We start from the raw sequence: 14,597 nt of genomic DNA, 5'->3' as shown, positions 1-14,597 counted from the left end.
CAACTCCAAATACTTGTGAATTGAATAAGTACCTTAGAAGTTATGTACGATGACATAGAAGCAGCCTCTATTGTAGACAAAGGCTTTCGAAACTAATGCATACCCACCAAAACAAAGATGCTCAGTTATGTGGCGCAGTCATGGATGCAAGTGGTAGAACAATATAGAAATGCCTGTGCTATTGTTCAAATGGAGTTGACTTTATTCATGAGACCGGGTCTGGCTTCCAGAGCTGGTGAACGTCTGTGCTGGAATGCATGCCTTGTTCCTAGGACTTTTGCACCCTCCCTCCTAGCATGTTTACATACATGTCACTTAATTCACTTATCACTTATTCACTCTCTTATTCACTAAGGCATTTTACTGTTTAATAAGCACCTATCGTGTTTTTAATTCACTCTGGCACTAGAGTACCTTGAAGACCATTGAACATAAGTGCAGGATAAATTTAATATCAGCGTGCAAGTGAATAATTGATCTAGTTGTCTTGTGATAACCAGTCTAATTATTTTCTTACTAAGATAATATAACTTTGCTAACCTCACTGCACATTATCACACTCAGATATAGATTTGAGTAAGTCAGAACCATAAAGCCGGGAGAAACTGTATCCCTCCTGGTACATTACCTAGAAAAATAATTTTTAACTAAAAATTTACAGGGATCACTTATAGAATGAATGACAGTATTTAAAACTTCTACATGTCCCATGAAAGTCTTCACTTATCAGGAAAGTGTGTCAGAGGGGAGGACATCCTATTGGGACTTTAGGTGAGAGAAGCATGGGAGAATGGGGAAATAGAAGGATCCAGAGGGTCCTAGAAACCTACAAGAAGAACATTATGATGGGCAGATCTGGGCCCAGGGGTCCTGCTCAAACTATGGCACCAGCCAAGGATAATACGTGTAGTAAACTTTGAACCCCTACCCAGATCTAGCCAATGGACAGGACATTCTCCACAGTTGAGTGGAGAGTAGGGTCTGACTTTCACATATACTCTGGTGCCTCATATTTGACCACGTTCCCTGGGTGGGGAGGCCTGGTGGCACTCAGAGGAAGGATAACAGGCTACCAAGAAGAGACTTGATACCCTATGAGCATATACAGGGGGAGGAGGTCCCCCTCAGTCACAGTCATAGGGGAGGGGAGTAAGGGCGAAATGGGAGGGAGGGAGGAATGGGAGGACACAAGGACGGGCTAACAATTGAGATGTAATATGAATAAATTAATAAAATATTAAAAAAAGAAAATATTGGCTTAGTGAAAGAGAACACTCTGCCACTATTATTAAAACAAAAGTAACATTTATCAATTGTAATCAATTTTGTTATCAAAAATAACAAAAGTTTAGCTATTCCAGTTGCTTTCTACATCGTACAAAGACTTTGCTTACACCACGATCAGCCATCATTTTTCATCATCTGAATACCCTTAGAATGACAGTGCTAGGTTGTTGTTAGGGTTACTCATTCACTTAGCACAACTCTACTGAATCTCTACAGTTACATGTAAAGGGCGCAACGTGGGAAGGACACACTTAGGACCTGCCGTGCCAGGACCAGGCTAAAGGCCAGACACCGGGTCCCTTGCTCTGTGATCACTGCCCACGTGGTAGCTTGTGCTTCCTGGTTTTTCCCCATCAATCTCATGTGAAAAACTTTAACAGTGCAATTCAGAAGCTTAGTGTTGGCTACTAACTCATTAACAATTTCCAGAGATAGTTTCTAGAGCAACATTACCAACATGTGCATAGTCGTAGAGGGCCTCTGCCATAGAGAAAAGGGTTATAGCTAAGCTCTGTTTTCACAGATCTGTCTGTGGGCATGAAATTATGTTAAAATGAGCATCCTGTTAAACTGTTTTTTTCCTCTAGTAAAGTATTACAAAAAGCAACTCAACTCAATTTGGAAGGGAAAGTTGACAGAAATGTATAAACTCTAATGAGTAATTAGTGTTTTAGTCCATGCTGATCAGCGGTACCACCAACCCAGACAGTTCCTGACCCAGCCTTCTCAGGGGCAGGCATGCGCAAGGTAGGGAAAAATAAAACAAAATTTGGCTGCAACTAGTTCTGGAGTAACAAGCAGCAGGCCGTAATGTTACATGCTCCTGAAGACACCAATTTGTCTGCTCACAATGGCAATCAAGCTCCAGTGTACAGCAAAGTATATTCATCACGGTTATCTATTGTTCCTTTAAAAGCTCTCTTCTGCCAGGTATGTGTTCAGTATTTCTGTCCAAAATGGTTGCAGTTTGCTATGTGCTTGTTGAATTTATCTTTTCACCCATTTTTTGCTGGTGATTTGGGGATAAGGAGCATAGAAGATTTAAACAGCTGAAAAGCCTTTCTTTTTTTCTTTCTTTTTTTTTTCATCCCTTTGATTTTTTTTTTCTTTTCTCCTTTATTACTGTCTCAAAAGAAAGGCCTGTGATGTGAATACTGAAAGGAGAGAAAACATAATTAAGCCTTCATTGTGGATGGTCTTTTCATTACCTTTGAAGTGCCAAAATTAACACAGCAATCTCTTGATTTTTGCCTTGGTGACAGCAGCTTGCTGTGAATAGTCATGTTTTGCTAACAGAGATGTGCATTTGAAAGTGTAAATTAAATGATTTAAGAGTTCTTCTATGTTGAATGTATCCCACTTTACACTGTTTCTGATTACATTTGACTGGTTTTTTTTTTTTTTTTTTTGACCCATATAAAAAGTAAAATTGTTTTATACTACAAATGGCCAGAAAGCTCAGGAAAGGGTGGTTATTAGTGCTAAAGGGAGAAAGTAAACACAAGGCTTTAGACATGAATCTGTTTCCTGCTGAGCTTCTGTTATATATAAAAAATAACAATAAGTAGCACCAACAAACATCACCATAGATACAGAATTAAGAGGTTAATGGTGACGTTTCAGCCAAAGAGTCACCTTCATATTATATGAAAGCAATAAAAAGAAACAGAAAAAAATTTAAATGTGTTTAGAGTGAGTCATGCCAACATGTAGAGTTAAAGCAAAATGCAGTATGTTGCTGCAATGTCAGACTTCTCGGCAAAGTCAACTCATTCTCAATGACGTCTTGCCTCTTTTAAAGAGAAGCCTTAAATTTTGGAATCTGTATCACCCTACCTCAAAAGTGAGTTTGGTGTGTAGATATTGGTATGGTGGACAGGGTAGGTAAGGCTCTCATTATTAATTTGGGTTTGCCTGAGACTTAATGTGCTCAAATGGAAGAAAAACCAGTTTATCTCCCATAAATTTATAAACCTTAGTAGTTATATGAATTTATAAAATAATGTACAAACTTAGCAAACCATTGGTTCAGGTGATTCCACAGAAAATGTCTAGCCCGGAGCAAATCTGGACTCTAAGGAAGAAGCAGAGAAAAAAATGATCCTAAGGATTAGAACAGTAGCCAGAGGTCCAGGAGACACTTGGACAGAAGCTACGCTAACCCTAGAAGAATCATTTCTAATATCTACTAAGCAGGAGGCTGAAAACTCCGTCAGTATTGTGTTGTGTCCTTCAGTTACTGTCTGGGGTCTTGATCGGGTTTGTTTTGCCAGTCAAATAATTAAGAAGCAGGAAAAAAATCTCAAGCCAAACACATCTCAACAAGGAATATCTCGGACAGACCAGATAGAAATCAGCCAGTAAAGAAAGGTTTTTAAATGGGGGTGAGAAACACACACACAACACACATACACACACAGCACATCTCTGTGCACAGACAACACACACACACATACACACACACACACAAGACAGAGCAGTTAGAATGAGCCAATGACTAAAAACTTTAACTAGGGGTAAGAAAGCATACATGCATGCACGCACACACTCACACACACCCCACGTGCATGCACACACCACACACACATAATACACCCACGCACACACCCATGCATAAGACAGAGCCGATAGAATCTGCCAATGAATAAAGGCTTCAATTAAGGGTAAAAAAACACACATGTACACACGTGCACAACACTAAGGCACACACAAAGACCATATGCAAAACACAGGATATTGGAAGATGGAAGGCCTCTGCCTCTACTGAAGAGCTGAGGTTTTAAGAGTCTTAAACAGTGCTAAAATAGGGGTTTCCTTCTCCTAATTTAGTATTGTCAGTTTAAAAATAAAAAAACAAAACACAGGGAGGTTGATAGGTCGACAGCTTTGAGTAAACATGTCCTTAAACTTGGGGGCGGGGGAGCTAGTGGCAGAAGAAAAAGCCTGCCAGGCCTTTGTCTCATGTCAGAAAGTGTGAGGAAGAAACCAGAAGCTTGCCGTCCTTATCTAGCTGTGGCCCCATCCCAACCTGCGTGCCTACCAGCAATCTAACTCCCCCCCCCCCCCCCCCCCCCCCGCTTCCTGAAAATTCACAGAGACTTCCCAGACTTCGAGACATGCTGTGCACCATTTTCCACATGAAATCTATAGTCAACCCAAAAACTATCTTGGAAATGAACATTTTACTTAAAGGAGATGAAAAACTGGATATGCAAGACCAGAGAAAGGATGGCTCAGTGACTAATGTCTATAATCCCAGCGCTTGCGAGCCCATTGCCCTTTTCCGGTGTCCTCTGGCACTGAAAGCATATGTTATATGTACATAGACATAGGCAAAATACAGAGGCACTTTTTAAAAAAATCTTTAACAAAAGCTATTTACCTGAAGTATCATGTTATTCTCTGTTTTTTCATTTGAAAAAAAAAAAAAAACCTGTATGGTGGAGGAAGAGGAGGTCCCCTTCTGTCAGAGGTCTTGGGGAGGGAAACAGGGTGGAAGAGGGAGGGAGGGAGGGTGGGAACAGGAAGAAACAAGTGAGGGGATAACATTCCAGGTATAAGCTGAATAAATTATAGTAAATTTAAATTTTTCTGATTCACACTGATTCGTGTATGAAAATTTTCTGAGTCTTAAGCAGTTTCATATAGTCAATCCTATGTACCATGTCTAACATGAGGAAAGGCATTTGACACAGTGTGTGTATCATGTTTAGTAAGTGGACAATGGATGAAAGGCAGAAGCAGACGTTTGCATGTGATGGGTCCTGGGTGTTAACAAGCATTGCCTCAGCTTCCTGTAATGATAAAGCAAACAGAAATGCCCAAGAACTCTTGCCTTCAGCATTAGGACCTGTCACACATTTCCATGGCTTTAATTCCTTGGGTGGGTAAGTGGCTGACACCCAGGCCAGCCTATTCCCTCCTTCCATTCCTACCCTGGGCTTATAGGAAAACCATGTATTGCTGACAAGCTGAATTAAAGATGAGCCTGCAGCCAGCCTCTCCTCACTCTGACTTCTCCATCCCAGTGTTTATTGTCACCTTATTAAGAGTCTGAGAAAAGATCTACAAAGTAATTCTCACTTTCTTGCAATCGGCAGCCGCAGCCTCACCTTGGCTCCCTAAACTTTGCATCTCTTTCCAAAGAGACTGTTCTCAGCCCAGACTTGACTGACTTCTCACCCTGAGTGGCAAGTCATCACCTCCTCATGGAACCCTGCACCAGGTACAAAAGCCCACACTGAAACAAGTCTGAGCTTTAGGAGAACTGCCGGCTTCGCATGATGTCAGACTGCCTTTTATTTTTTCCCCGTTTGCTGGCTTTTCCCTTTGCCAACAAACAGTGCTGTGCTAATTTGAACCAACAGCCGAATGTTCCAAGACCTTTGATGACTGAAATTAGGCTTCATAACTTCAAGCTCTGACTTTCTCTTTCACTAGTCTTAACTTTGTTGCTCACAATCTCCTCCAACACTGTTCTCCATCCTATATGTTGGAAGTTTTCCATTGCCAAGTCTTATCTGTCATTTTCCTGGGAAACCCAAAGCTTTTGCGAGATGAGACTTGCCTTCCTCTGTCTACAATAAAATCAGCTTTGGGTCTGCAAGGAGAAAGAATTCTATCTTGGCTCTTCTGCTCTGAGATTAACTTTTTCCTCTAACAAGGGCATGTGAAACATAATGTTTATTTTTCAAACAAGATAAGAGAACATTCTGTATCTAATCTCCTTTTGTCAAACAGCATTTGTACTCAGTATGAATCAGCGGCATTAGACACACACACATACACACACACACACACACACACACACACACACACACACACAAAGTAACAGCAAGATCCCCAGACTTTTGAAAGAAAAATTCCAGTAGAGAAGAAACTGTGACTGTGAGTGGTGATAACGCCCTCTGTGTTCCCTGACCTCAGTCTGTGGCACTTGTGTTTTTCCAGCCCCAGCCCAGCCCAGATTAGACTTCCTCTTCTTCCTCCTCCTCCTCCTCCTCCTCCCACACCCCCTCCTCCTCCTCCTCCTCCTCTTCCTCCTCCTCCTCCTCCTCCTCCTCAGCATCTTTGGAAGGTGGGCTTTGCCTGGACTAATCCACTCAGCTCCTCCAGAATAAGCCATGTGCTCTCCAGACTCCTGGACCGGCTTCCTCACATCTCCTTTCCTGTCAAAGTCACCTTGGAATGCCATTGCCTTTGAGTGCATCCTTGGGCGCCACAGTATTAACTGTGCCCATAACCCATCCATCCCAATGAGCTTTCAGAAACCAATATGTTCAGCTGGTCCAGCACTAAATTTATGATATGCAAATAACTCTCAGTCTCTGGTGTCAATCTTCAGCCTTATGCAGCCACAAAACACGCTTCTGTTCCAGTTCTCCTACAGACACTTTAGCCTAAATTATTTCAGGGGTAAAAGGATGTTGTCTGGCACCAGCCAAGGACAATACGGGAAGTAAGCTTCGAACCCCTACCCAGATCTAGCTGGTGGACAGGACATTCTCCAGGGTTGAGTAGAGAGTGGGGTCTGACTTTCACACGAACTCTGGTGCCCCATATTTGACTATGTCCCCTGGATAGGGAGGCCTGGTGGCACTCAGAGGAAGGATAGCAGGCTACCAAGAAAGAGACTTGATACCTTATGTGCATATACAGGGGGAGGAAATCCCCCTCAGTCACAGTCATAGGGGAGGGGAATAAAGGGAAAGTGGGAGGGAAGGAGGAATGGGAGGATACAAGGGACGGGCTAACAATTGAGATGTAATATGAATAAATTAATAAAATATTAAATATTTTTTTTAAAAAGTATGTTGTCTGGGGCAGAAGAAAGGAGAGGAGTGTTGCCTTAGAAAGCCAGAGGCAGGAGCAGTGTTTGCAAACATCAGGGTGTTTGGATAGCCAAGACCTGGCTGCACATTTTGCCTGAACTATTGTTGACCTCTATCTTACAAGTAACAGCACCGTAAACTCCATGGACTAGTGATTGCCCAGGAATAATTAAGGGATAGCACCTCTTTCTGAACCAGAGCATTCTTGCCTATGTAGATATTACCTTTACCTGCTGAATTCAATTGTAAAGTCCACTGTGAGAGCAATATTGGAACTGAGTCTCAACTACACTGTGTCTTGATACATTCCTGGAATCCCCTAAATTATTTATCAAAATTTAATCTAATAGAATAGCAAAAACATCACTGTCCTTCAGTAGCCCTCCATCTGGAAAATGCTAGAGAAATAATTAAAAGTAAAAATCTGCTAAGCTGCTGACAAAACAAACAAACAAACAAACAAACAGTTTTATGCTTGAAGAAGCATTGAGCCAAACCATGATAGGCATGCCAGGTGACCTATTAGGCATAACAAAAACAAAAAGAGATGTCACTTTCTGTACCACAACATGATATACATGTTCCAGGGATAGGAATATGTAATTGCCAAAAAGATTCAACAGTGCTGTTTGGTGAATATAGCTGGTATAAATTTTAACTGGAGACTTTCAAGGCTGAGCTGGTTGCCTGTGTCCAGAGAGAAAAATACAGCTGTATTTAAAAAATTCCCTGGATAATAAAGGAGTAAAATTCTGAGGTAACTGTTCCATATGTACACAGCTCATAGACAATGAGAAGGACCTGTTTTCTAAAGGAATTTCCTGGGGAGACAGGAAACCCAGCTGAATCAGGATATTGAGCAAGGCCTGTTCAGGTGCCTATTGCCGTAACCATGAAGCATCTCTTCCTGCTGGGAGGCCTTCGCGGGTTACCTCAGAATGTGGATGTGGATACAGGGAAATGTTGAATCCTCTGAGCCACGGTCACAGGAAAGGAACTAAGCTTGGAGTGAGCTGTGGGATGCCCGATTTAGAACAGTGCCGACTCTCGAGTGAGCCTGACCTAAACGACAAGGATGGATCAGACACGGTAACATCAGGAAAAGCGTCTGGTCGGACCACTGTGAACTGTCTTCAAGTTCTGCTAGGCTCCTCGAAGATGAGGCTACAATGAGGGAGCATGGGAGCATGAGTTCCTAGCCAGCCAACTCCTGTCACATCCCCAACCCTTTCCTCCCCGTTTGTTACGCCTGGAACAGATAGAGGCACCATACTCTGCACAATAATCTCCCTGGCACAATAACTCACAATTCAGTTGCCTCATATTTCTTGCCATTCGGTTCAAGTATGAAACATTAAGAAATGTCAATGGCTTCTTCAGAGGGAGATTGAAAAAGAAAAGTGCAAACGAGGAGAGAAAACAACAGTGAACCGAACATGGGACCTTCAGGGATTCCAAGCACAAAAAGGACTAGAAATTATAAGTGACCCTCAAAACTCGACCAGAGAACTCCTAAAGCTGATAAACACCTTCAGCAAATTGGCTGGATACAAAATTAACTCAAAAAAGTCTGTAGCCTTCCTATACACAAATGACAAGCTTGCAGAGGAAGAAATTAGGAAAACCACACCCTTCACATTAGCCACAAGCAATATAAAATATCTAGGAGTTACCCTAACTAAGCAAGTGAAGGACTTGTATGAAAAAAATTTCAAAACTCTGAAGAAAGAGATTGAAGATGACCTGAGAAGATGGCGTGATCTTCCTTGCTCATGGATCAGGAGAATTAACATAGTAAAAATGGCCATCCTACCAAAAGCAATCTACAGATTCAATGCAATCCCTATCAAAATACCTACACAATTTTTTAAAGACATTGAAAGTTCAATTCTGAACTTCATATGGAAAAACAAAAAACCCAGAATAGCTAAAACAATCTTGTACAATAAAAGATGCTCCGGAGGAATCTCCATACCTGATCTCAAACTGTACTATAAAGCAATAGTACTTAAAACATGGTACTGGCACAGCAACAGGCTGGTTGATCAGTGGAATCGAATCGAAGACCCAGATATGAATCCACACACATATGGTCACTTGATTTTTGACAAAGAAGCCAAAACCATTCAATGGAAAAAGGATAGCATCTTCAACAAATGGTGCTGGTCTAACTGGAGGTCTATGTGTAAAAAAATGAAACTGGACCCATATTTGTCACCTTGCACAAAACTCAAATCCAAGTGGATTAAAGACCTCAACATAAAACCAGAGACACTAAACCACTTAGAAGAAAAAGTGGGAAAGAGCCTGGAACATATTGGCACAGGAGACAACTTCCTGAACAGAACACCAACGGCCCAGGCCTTAATGTCAACCATTAATAAATGGGACCTCATGAGGCTGAGAAGCTTCTGTAAGGCAGGAGACACTGTCAAGAGAACAAAGCGACAGCCTACAGACTGGGAAAAAATCTTCACCAACCCTACATCTGACAAAGGTCTAATATCCAAATATATAAAGAACTCAAGAAATTAAACACCACCAAACCGAATAACCCAATTGAGAAATGGGGCTTGGAACTAAACAGAGAATTCTCAACAGAGGAGTATCAAATGGCTGAGAAACACTTAAAGAAATGCTCAACCTCCTTAGTCATCAGGGAAATGCAAATCAAAACAACTCTGAGATTCCATCTTACACCCATCAAATGGCTAAGATCAAAAATTCAAGCAACACCACATGCTGGCGAGGATGTGGGGAGAGAGGAACACTCCTTCATTGCTGGTGGGAATGCAAACTAGTACAGCCACTTTGGAATCTATCTGGTGCTATCTCAGAAAAATGGGAATAGGGCTTCCTCAAGACCCAGCTATTCCACTCCTTGGAATATACCCAGAAGATGCTCCAGCACACAACAAGAAAATTTGCTCAACCATGTTCATAGCAGCCTTATTCATAATAGCCAGAACATGGAAACAGCCTAAGTGTCCCTCAGTAGAAGAGTGGATAAAGAAACTGTGGTACATATACACTATGGAATACTACTCAGCTATTAAAAACAAGGAATTCCCGAAATTTGTGGATAAATGGATTGAGCTAGAAATGATCATAATGAGTGAGTTAACCCAGAAGCAGAAAGAATCAAATGGTATATACTCACTTATATCTGCATACTAGCCCAAGGGGCATGTCCCACGAAAGCCTTCACTTACCAGGAAACTGGGACAGAGGGGAAGGCATCCTATTGGGACTCTAAATGAGAGACGCATGGGAGAACAGCAAAATAAAAGGATCCAGAGGGTCCTAGAAATGTACAAGTAGAACAATATGATAGGCAGATTTGGGCCCAGGGGTCCCGCTCAAACTAAGGCACCAGCCAAGGACAATACAGGAGGTAAACTTTAAACCCCTTCCCAGATCTAGCCAATGGTCAGAATATTCTCCACAGTTGAGTGGAGAGTGTGATACGACTTTCTCACGTACTCTGGTGCCTCACACTTGACCATGTCCCCTGGAGGGGGAGACCTGGTGGCACTCAGAGGAAGGACAGCAAGTAGCCAAGAAGAGACTTGATACCCTATGAGAATATATAGGGGGACGTAATCCCCCTCAAGAACAGTCATAGGGGAGGGGAATAATGGGAAAATGGGGGGGGAGGAATGGGAGGATACAAGGGATGGGATAAACATTGAGATGTAACAAGAATAAATTAATAAAAAAAATATTTTAAATGCTATTGTACATTTGTTTGCTTTCTTTCCCATATTTACCTTCTCCAAAAGCAGTATGTCTCTTTTTTTAGTTTGTGAAATATCTCAAAACATATAAAAGGTGAAATTTATCATTGCTACACAAAGTCGGATATTATTGCCAGGGTAAACTGCCTGGTCTGAAAATCTCTTTAATTCCTTTTTCTATGTCCCTGGACTTTTAGCGTATAAACTCTTGCTATTATAGTGGAAACAGTTTTTGGTGCCATAAAAAGTCATGAGTTGTTACCCAATGCTATATAAAAGAAACCATATACATGCTGGGAACTTACTAACAAAGAGACCTTTATTATCTTGAACATTTTCTCTCAGTTGGGAACTGGAATAGGTGTCCTTCAGTGTCTGTTAGGTTACAGCCGAGATGTCTGTAGCTGCAGTCACCGAGGAGAAGCCTCCGAGACAGGTCTCTCACAAGAGGGTTGGAAGGCTCATTGCTGGCTGCAGACAAGAAGTCTGAGTTCATCAGCAGGTGGGATTCTTCACGGTGCTTCCCTCACGCTTGGCCTCCACCCAGGCAACTGATCCAAGAGGGTGTAGGGTAAATTCGACAGTGCCTTTCATTGCTTTTCTTTTCTGTAGCCTTCTGGTTCCATAGTCAGTGTGTGAGACTACAGCACACACCATTTGCAGCTGACAGCAAGACTATGGGACTCCTTGGAGACTACCTGACACCATGGAAATCTTTAACACGAAGCTGAGTTCTCTGTAATTGTATTAGCTACTCAATAAAAGTTTAGAGACCATTTCTAGGATGTCATCATTATAAGTAACCATCCAATTAGCACTTTTGGATATTAAGCTTTTAATCATTAATTCAGATATTTTTCTTAAGTTAGTTTCAGAGATGGGGTTGTTAAATTAAAATTGTCATAGCTTCCTTAGTAAATTTTCTTCCTGGGCAAATTAATGTTTTTATTGTTTATGTGACTTTTGTATTTCCTTTTCTGTGTTTGTGAAATACACCTTAAAGTGTCATCGTGATGACTCACAGTGCATGTTTATAATTTTCAACTGATGAACTACTTATTAAATATCTTTTAGGTAGATATTCTATAGTATATATGAGGTTTTGAAACCTATAGTATGTGGGTATTTTCATTGTTATTTAACCATTTTATAGATCCTCCTGAGTTTGTTTGTTGCTGTTATTTTGGACAACTTAGAACTCGATGAAGATCTAAAGAAGCTCAAACAAGTAAGTGACATGGGGGAGCTAAAAACTGGATGCAAAAGCCTGCGTTTACAGTAACGCTGACTTTGGATCTTCAAAGCAAAAACTAGTTAAAATTTTTGAAGCAGTGTAAGTTGATAAACTAATGTTTTTTTTTTAATATCCTATCTAATATCAGGGAGTATTTTCCTATTACTCTCCAAATATCCTAAGACTAGTTTTATAATATTATTTTGAGTAAAAGTAAGATGGGCATAGTTTAAGAAACTGGATTTTGAGATAATTTTTCTTCCATTAAATGAAGATTGTGTGGAAATTACATTCCCCAGGGCATATTGCCGTAGTGTATATGTATACGCAATGCTCCTGGTGTCTGTCACAAAAAGTATTAAAAAGCAACTTGTCTGACTTCTAGACACTAGAAGAACATATAGTTTGGATGCCCAAAGTGATTATTTAAAATTAAATAAGATATGTGATCAAATATATGTGAAACCAGACATTATCAGGGCCGAGGACATGGTGTTTAAAAATGGAAAGTGTACAGAGGTAATGTCGTCCATGGCAGTTGAGTCAGGTAACCAGCTCTACAGTTCTCTTGCATAATGAGAACTTGTCTGGAGTGTGTGGCTTTACTGAGAAATAAAGGGAGTGGAGACATTTGGAGAAGATTTCCTCGGACACATTCCCGCAGTGCAAGATGAAGTAAAGTTTTAACAGTAAGACCCAAGACTTTTTTCCTAGATCTTTTAAATATTTATTTACTATTTTACAGCTTGATCCTAACCCCCTCTCTCCTTTCCTCCCAGTCCCACCCTCATGCACCCTTCCCTCTACCCCTCCTCCCTCTTCTCATAGAAGGGGAGGTCCCCCAAGGGGTACCAACCCACCATGGCACCTCAAGTTAAGGTAGGACTAATCACATCCTCTTTCACTGAGGCCTGACAAGGAAGCCCAGCTAGAGAAAAGGGATCCAGAGTTAGGCAATAGAATCAGAGACAGCCCCTATGCCCACTGTTAGGGGACATGCATGAAGAACAAGCTGCACATCTGCTACATATGTGTAGGGGACCTAGGTTCAACATATGGTCGCTCTTTGGTTGGTGGTTCAGTCTCTGTGAGCCCCCATGGGCCCAGGTTAGTTGATTCTGTAGGTTTTCTTGCGGTGTCCTTGACCACTCCAGCTCCCTCTCTCCTTCCTCCCACTCATCCACAAAACCCCCCCACATTCTGCCTAATGTTTGGCTGTGGGTCTCTGCATCTGTTTCCATCAGCTGCTGGATGAAACCTCTCAGAAGACAGTTATGCTAGGCTCCCTCTGCAAGTATATCGTTAATAGTGACAGGGCTTGACTCTCTCCCATGGGGTGATGTGCCTCAAGTTGGGCCAGTCATTGGTTTGCCATTTCCTCAATCTCTGCCCTATCTTAATCCCTACGCTTCTTGTAAGCAACACAAATTTTGAGTTGAAGGTTATTATAGGTAGGTTGGTGTCCCTCTCTTTCCACTGGAAGTCCCACCTGGCTACAGGAGGAGACTTCAGGCTCCTTAACCCCCACTGCTAGGAGTCTCAGCTAGGTTCACCCCCAAAGCCTGCCCTATCCCAGAGATGACTGCCACTGATTTCCATTCTCTTTCCTGGGCCCCCTTCTCTCTACTGCTCTCTCCGCACACCTGATCCCACCCCGTCCCCCTCCCCACCCCCTCTCCCACCCATCCTCTTCAGATGTCTATTTTATTTCTTCTTCTGAGTGAGATTCAAGCATCTTCCCTTGGTCCCTCCTTGGCTTCCCTGAGACCAAAGACTCTTAAGCAAACCTTACACATTCAGAATTTTCAAAACTTGCCTACTCAGCAAAACATGAAACAACATAACCTATTAAGTTTGTATTTTTTTTTCCAATGGTCCCTTTAAACTTTAACATTATGTTATTCTCATCTCCAAAGCCACTGGTTTCACCAAGAGCATCCACAAGGGTGGAAAGGCATATTCAAAGCCAGGACCCCCGCTCTGAGCATACCCAGGAAGGTTTTAGGCTCCATAGCATCCTGAGATATGTCTGTAGATGAGTCTGTAGTGAGGATAGTTCCCTCTGACCCTTCCACTTTGCAGTTCAGGGAAAGGGCTCTCCAAGTGAGAGTTGGGATGTTATTCTATGCTAGTGATGTGAAGTGTATTGCATGGCTCCTTTGGAGAAGAATATATTACGTGTGAGCTCAGCATCAAACCTGATCAGCCACATAGTTTGACAAAACCAATAAAAAACTGCTGCTTTCCAAATCTGGTGTTTATATGTGGACTTTCCTGTGTGTCATATTTATCATTCATAGATCCTGAATATATTTTATGTACTCACATCAAAATTGTATACTTGAAATGAAAACCAATCCAGTTTTCTCTAACTGATCCTAAATCTAACAAGATTTAGTATGGGATTGAACAACCACTGCATAGGTAAAATACCAAGTCCTTTCAGCCTACATTTGCAAAATACTCTTTCTGCTAGAAGGCAGTAAAAAAAAAATTATGTATAGCAAA

At 41.6% G+C, this 14,597-nt stretch overlaps 1 protein-coding gene across 1 annotated transcript in view; it reads left to right on the top strand.

Annotated features, from left to right (window-relative positions):
• Positions 1-14,597, top strand: part of Nalcn (sodium leak channel, non-selective) — a 297,987-nt gene that overhangs the window by 172,435 nt on the left and 110,955 nt on the right. The window contains exon 15 of the mRNA XM_051161012.1: positions 12,009-12,083. Coding sequence (XP_051016969.1) covers positions 12,009-12,083 — 75 coding nt within the window. The remainder of the gene's footprint in view (positions 1-12,008; positions 12,084-14,597) is intronic.

This window comes from Acomys russatus, chromosome 18 (assembly GCF_903995435.1).
Source record: "Acomys russatus chromosome 18, mAcoRus1.1, whole genome shotgun sequence".
NCBI lineage: Eukaryota > Metazoa > Chordata > Mammalia > Rodentia > Muridae > Acomys > Acomys russatus.
The sequence above is the reverse complement of the archived record's forward strand: the minus strand, read 5'-3'. Positions and strand labels throughout refer to the sequence as shown.